Source organism: Gavialis gangeticus, unplaced genomic scaffold (assembly GCF_001723915.1).
Source record: "Gavialis gangeticus isolate Ggan-Ray unplaced genomic scaffold, GavGan_comp1, whole genome shotgun sequence".
NCBI lineage: Eukaryota > Metazoa > Chordata > Crocodylia > Gavialidae > Gavialis > Gavialis gangeticus.
Window position 1 is genome coordinate 42,607,397 of NW_017729006.1, and position 6,972 is coordinate 42,614,368.

The 6,972-nt window shown below is 46.7% G+C and overlaps 1 protein-coding gene across 1 annotated transcript in view; it reads left to right on the forward strand.

Annotated features, from left to right (window-relative positions):
- Positions 1-6,972, forward strand: part of NFX1 (nuclear transcription factor, X-box binding 1) — a 103,561-nt gene that overhangs the window by 30,833 nt on the left and 65,756 nt on the right. Inside the window, exons 8-9 of the mRNA XM_019508727.1 lie at positions 1,225-1,324; positions 1,652-1,869. Coding sequence (XP_019364272.1) covers positions 1,225-1,324; positions 1,652-1,869 — 318 coding nt within the window. The remainder of the gene's footprint in view (positions 1-1,224; positions 1,325-1,651; positions 1,870-6,972) is intronic.

A 6,972-nucleotide genomic window follows, 5' to 3' on the forward strand; every position in this document is an offset into this window, starting at 1 on the left:
CCCCCCCCCCCCCGAACGGTCTGGGTTCGTGCAGTGGGGGACTCTGTCCCTCCTCATTTCCCTTGCCACTGATAGCCCGAAGGGGGGATGGGGTGCAGGGCTGGGGAAAGGAGCCATGCTGGCCAACTTGGGCGGGCAATCTGGGGAAGCCTCTGCCCTGTCCCTTTCCTCCGCCGCACACAGCTGTACTGGTTCAGGCTGGGGCCGTGCCTCCTGCCTACTCCTGCTCAGTTATGCCTGTCTTTGGTCCTGTGCAAGCTGGCACAAGACCAGGCAACAAGACCAGAGCCACTGCCCCCCAGCAGAAGGCGCTTGTATCCCTGTGCCATGCAGTAGGGAAAGGGGAGCTTCACAGAAGGAAGAATCAGGCCCCTCAGGGCTCCTCCTGCAAATTGCAGGTGGTGGCAGCAGGTACCCAGCATGATTCTTGCAATTGTGCCAGTCTCCTGCTGGCTCCACCTGTTGTTCTGGAGAACCAAGGGGCACAATTCTGGCTTTGGTGGAGTGCCCCCCCTACCTAGGGACATCATATAAATATAGAAAATTCATGAGCTACAGACACTCCCTCCCCACTCCCACCTGCTAACAGCTCAGAGCAGCCAAGCATGGCTGAGTTCCCGCATACCAACCTGTAAGGGAGGGGATCGGAGTGGGGCCCACAAAGGTGCCTGTGATTCTGATGGAGCCTGGGACCTAACTTGAATTGGGAGGGGATCTGGTACAGAAGTTCTAGCCTAAATCACTTAAGCCTGATATACTACATTCATTTGGATCCATCTTAGACCAGGTTCTACCATTTTTAAACCAGTCTACATGTGCTGAACTTCTGTACTGTAATGGGTTTAGATGTGGTTTTGGTCACTTATACTGGTGTATGCATAATGTCTATGACTGGCCATACTTAAGATGCATTATCTTTTTTGCCAGTCAAATCATACTTCACTAATCTAGACTGTGGGCCCTGAAGTATGTTTTTCTCTCTGCTCTTGTTACAATATATTTTTTAATAGAAATAATGTAAAAATTCAAGCCTGCATGCAGCTACTGAAATGCATGCAACTGAACTACAGCATCTGCAGTACACCTAAAGGTTGCTTTTAAACCAGTTCCCACATCTTTCTTTTTCACATGCCCTTCAGTTGTGTACGTATAATATTCAGTATCCTCCCATGCTGTTTGTGGTAATGTTGCTATTCTTCCTTTCTGAATTTTTTTCTTCCTTAGTATGTTACTGTGGGAGCAGCTTTCGAGATGTGTTGTGTGGAACGAATGAAGAGCTCTCTGATGGATTTGGGAACTTCTCCTGTCAGAAGATGTGTGGCAGGTAAGGGCCCTTTTCTCTCCAAAAACTCAAGATTACATTTTATTACAAGATGCTGCGTCTCCATAGCAGCACACTACAGCAATGTAGCATCAGTGGTCACGAACGTCACGCTGCAGCTGTGTCACCGTAGAGACATGCTCCCCTGTTATAGCATGTCGCTATGGCGATGTATGGCGAAAAAATCTGTGCATGGCCAGCAGAGCGCAGCAAAGCACAGCAAGGAAGTACTAAATGATGGTGTGGTATCAATGGTGCCATATGACCATATGTAGACACGCACAGTTAATATGATATCCTTATATAATGCCTTCTGTTTTTTCTTTTTAGAAAATTAAACTGTGGGCGACACAGCTGTGTACAAGTGTGCCATCCTCAGCCCTGCCAGATTTGTCCACGACTTCCACAAGCAGTGCACTGCTGCCCTTGTGGGCAGACTCCTCTCAGCAAATTACTTGAGCTAGGATGTATTGAACGGAAAGTATGCACAGATCCCATCCCTTCATGTGGAAAGACATGTGGCAAACCTCTTTCTTGTGGTAACTATGGTAATTAGAACATTCTGCATTAAATATAATTATATATCATTTTGAAACAGGCAGGTAGTTCAAGTCCAAATTTTTAAAACTCATATACAAAGAAACTAACAGAAAATCCATCCTGAATAGAAATATGTTTTTCTAATGATGTGGTGATAGTTGACTTGAAATTGTAAGCCACTACAGAGCCTGCAATAGAATTTGTATTATCCTAGTAGTAGTTGACAACCAGAAAGTACACCAGTTTAGAAATTAATTAAAGTGACTAGTTCTTTAGCTGTTGCATAATGAGTTCCTGCTCTAGTGATACATTTCTGTTGGGGAGATAATTGCAGAACATCATAGAGCAATGGTTTTCAACCAGAGTTCCCTAGCACCCTAGGGTGCCACAGCACAAGTGCCCTGTCCAGGGAGGGCTGGGACTCAAGCATGTGCTCCTGTCTGCATTTAGGGTTATCTGGGAAGCCTAAAACAGGCAGGAGAACTCACCTGTGCCACTGCCCTTCCTGGTCATTGTCCTGCCCCCCACTTCCCCAAAGTGTAAGTACATGGGACAGTTCCACCTGCACCCCAGTTTAGAGCCACTGAGGTAAGCTGGGGCTGTAAAATGGTGGTTCTTAACCAGGGATACTGCCAAATTCAGAAAGTTGTGGAGGGATGCTCTTAATCTAAAAAAAGCTGAGACCCACTGGTCTAGAGAGCTGTGTCCCTTGAGGTTACAAAAATAAACCCCTGCCTATCATCTCATGTTCTTCCTCTTCTCTCCCACCATGCAGAGATGTAGAGGGAGTCCAGATCCCTGTAGCCAGTCAGACATTTCTGTGTCAGTCCAGGTTAGATTAAAATCCTCTTGGTCTCATGTAAAGTTACACAAATGTGTTAATCGGTCTTCAGCTATTGTTTTGAAGACTGACTAGCCCTGTTGTTCACTGGCAGGGAAGGGCTTGGCTCTGTCCTTGAAGGGCCAGCCATGACTTCATTGTGTTTCCACCACTGCAAGGACTTTTCTCTGCTGCAGAGTGAAAAATGGGAGATATGTGGGGTAACCTTTTGGATCAGCTCCAGAATAACTAGAACTGTGCTGTCAGCTTTGATCCCTTTGGCACAGGGAAAGCTCTTCTTTCTGTTAGCCTGAGGTTCCAGCAGCTTCAGCCAGTAAGAGGGCAGGAGATGTATGTGGGCATTCGCTGGTAGCCAACTTGAACAAGAGTCTCTTTAGCTACCATGCTATACTAATGAAGTCAAATGGAATCAAATCTGGAAAATGTCTAACAAGTAAACTGCAATGACTAGTATAACTGATCGTCCTTACAGCAGCAAACCCAGGAAAGTTTGGACATATATTTGTTTTTATCTCTCACATCGTGTAGATTAAAATTTTTGCCCTCTGCATTTATAGATCTTAGATGGGCAAATTACTTTGCTCTCCTCCCCATACATTTTTACAGGGTTAAGCACAGGCACCTTCAAATACAGCCTTTTCCAGTCTCTTCGTTGCCTTGGTTGGGGGCCTAAAATCTGAAAGGAGGCAGATCACTTGCATCTCTAGGTGGTAATAATTTAATTGGGCAGGGGAAATTGTAGATTTCGAAGCAGTAGTCATTGTGTCATTTTCTCACTCGCTTATTTTTTGAAGCCGAACACCTAGTTCTTGGATGGCATGCTTGTGTGGGGGACTTCTTCAATCAGTCGGTCCTCTCAATTTCAGGACCCTGAGGCTAAAAGAGAGTCTCAGCCTCCCGTTGGACTCCTCACTAAGCTTGGGTGATCAGCATCAGTTTTAGAGATCTTGCCAATCTGATCCTTTCCAGTCTTTCTGTTGCCCTGTGGGGTCAGGCCAACTCTCAGGATCTCAATATTGCGCTGTTAGACAGGAGGGCACATGCACACACTCAAAAATCAATTAGGTACACACACACAGAGACACACACGCGCGCTCTCTCTCTCGGTGGATGCACTCCCACCAGGCACGCACACACTACCAATTCAGGCGCACACACATACTATACATACCAAAAGAAATTAGACCAGAATCAATCACCAGTACTGGCACATCTGATACACATACACGGATCACTAATTTGTATATCATGCACACAGTGACATACACGTATATCAGTACACATACATACCACTCACCTACACATACACACAGGTGAGTTCCTAACTTGGGTGTTGCGGTGTGTATATATGTGTGTGCTTGGTGTACTTGGGATACCTGGGGGAAGGTTAAGGTAAGAGAGAGAGTGAAAGTGTAGTGGGTGAAAGTTGCAGGGACCAGGATTAAAACCAGTAGACTAGAAAGAGAGCTGGGCTGAGGAGCTGAAGCTTGGGGTTCCTGCTGGTGGAGACTGAGATGAAAGTTGCTGGTACTGGGATTAGAACTGGCAGACTGGAGGGAAGTTGGGGTAACTTAAGGTTAATTGGTGTTAATTGAAAGCAGAAAGCTGGCAGAGCAAAGGAGCAATGCCGGGGAGAAGCCCAGAGGCTGGAGCCAGAGCAAGGACGCTACAGGGGAGCCGAGAGGTACGTGGGGAGAGGAAAACTGGGAGTGGGTCTGCGGTGGGGGAGGCTGGAGAACACAAAGAGGGAAAGTAAAAGAGAAGGCAGAGAGATAGGGATTGGGAAGAGGTGTGGCAAGAGGCAAAAAGTGGCGGAAGCGAGGCTGAGAGCCTGCAGAAAGCAACAGGGCTGAGAGCCTGCAGAAAAGAGGTGAAAAGTGGCAGGAACAGGGCTGAGAGCCTGCAGACAGCAACAGGGCTAAGAGCCTGCAGAAAAGGGACAGGAGGCAAAAAGTGGCGGGAACAGGGCTGAGAGCCAAGAGGGGGAGAGAGAGAGACCAGAATTTAAGATAGGGAAGGGACCAGGGCTCAGTAAAACACAACCCAACTCAGGGTTACAAGTGATAGTGGTTTTATTGAACAGGGGAGATGGTGACATGATATCTTATTGGTTCCTTTGCACACGCACACACACAGACAATGGCAGCAGGGGTTAAAGAGGCTTGGTGCAGGAGCTGAAGTCCCAGAGGAGAGAGAGAGAGTCCAAATTAGAGGAGGAAATATGCAGGTGATACCTACCTATCCCAGGCTGAAAGTGGGTCCTTGATGGCTAGTTGGGGTCTCCTTCAGCTCAGTGTTGTCCAGAGTGGGGTTGCCAGCAGGGCTTCTGGGGTGGATAGGTGGTGTGACGTGGAGCTGGTCTGGTCCAGGTGGAAAGGGCATCCCAAAAAGTCAGTCTTCACTACCCCTTTTTATGTGGCAGATTTACCTCTGATCTCCTATGAGGAGGGCCTGTCCAGGCAAGGTCAGTCCTGTTCCAGAGGGCTCCAGGTGTTCTTACTGAGCATGTGCAGCCTTGGCACAATGGTGGGTTGCCTCATCTTTTGTTCCTTGAATGCTGAGGGTGGTTTCAAGGGCTGGGTTGCTGGTCCAGGTATTGGTGTTGATGGTTTGGTCATTCAGAGGGAGCTATTTTTAGACCTACTGCCATTGTCTTTCAAGCACCTGCATTCATCCCCATTCATTCAGGAACCAAGTTACATGGGAGGGGTAGGTGTGAGTCATAGGTTACACAACTGGGCATGGGGATAAGATGGAGGCTTGACATTGCAAGATGGAAACTTGACATGACTTACACTAACTTACATATATAAGCCTAAAACAGTAATCACACAATATAAAAGCAGTACAAACATAATCATTATCACTTATAAAACAGTGGATATCTATATCAAAATAGCAGAGCACTTATTTGCAAAGAGGGGAGAGAAAAATAAAACTTTCTACGTAAAATAAAATGTAAAAACTTTTCCTACATCTTAACTTACTTATACTTATCTATAGGGAATAGAGATGGGAAGACAATGTCAGAAATGGTTGGGGAGGGGCAGGAAATGCATTTTAAAAGAAAAAAAAGGAAAACTGGGGGTTTTGCTACATTTCTTCCAACTTGTTCTGGACCATCTTCATCTCAAGTAACACATTGTCTTCCTCATGTTACATCTAGCTGTTCTCAGCATTTTAACAGCAGCTAAAACTTGTTTTATTTCAGCATGCCATCACAACATTTTTTTAAGGGCCAACTTTGTTCTCCTATTAGTATGTGATGTTCACCAAATTAAACTAATTTTGAATCATTATCAAGTTTAATGTCTATACCAGCTTTCAGTGAAGACTATTCATTGAGATATTACCTCTATATATGCATGTGACACTCAAGCTAATACCTCTCCAACACAGTATAACACTTCATAGGAATAAATTTAGTCGTTCAACACTGCTAATTGTTTTTTCCTATACCACTTCAGTGGGTCAGCCACAAGTTGGGGGTAGGCAGTGGGGGAATCAAGTGGTGTGCCACACCCTGGTGCCAGCCCACCTTGCTACTTGTCCTCAGCTTCCTTTTTTTTCTTTTGTTTGTAAATTTTCCATGGTAGGCAGAAAATTTTTATATCTTTCTTTGGTAGTTTTGGAGTGATTTTTTTGTAGCTGTGATGGTCCAGCGGTCTATGTGCGAGGCAAAGAGTTTTGTGGGTGATGTCTTTTATTTGACCAACTGTATTTTTGGGATAGACTCAGCCCTTCTCTACACATGCAGGTGAAGGGGTAATGAGATCTAATGCATGATCCACACAATCACACCTCCCGCCATGCCACACATACTTGGCAGGATGCACATTTATGAGATCATGCATTAGATCCCATTGCACCTTATTGCCTATGCGGGGGGACGATCCTGGGCTCCCCCTGCACTGGTAAGTAGCAAGTTCCAGTGGTTGAGAGCCCCATTGAGCTATGAGATTGCAGCTCCCTGCCCCAGGAGTGAGGGGAGCCCCCAAGGCTGGAAGACTGCAGCAGCTGCAATCTCCTGGCTCCGAGGGCTCCACGCACCCCCAGGGCTGGGAGATCGTAGCCAGGACCCACCTAGGTCCCTGGCATTGGCAGGCATGCTGCCGGGACTTAACATTCGCAGCAGCGGGACTCAGTCCTGGCAGCTGCGTGGTGCTGCCAGAACCCAAAGTCAGCAGCTGCTGGGGCTGAGAGTTCCTTTAGTTGCAGGACTCCTAGCCCTGGCTGGGTATGGTGCACCCCTGTAGGTAGGAGCCCAGTC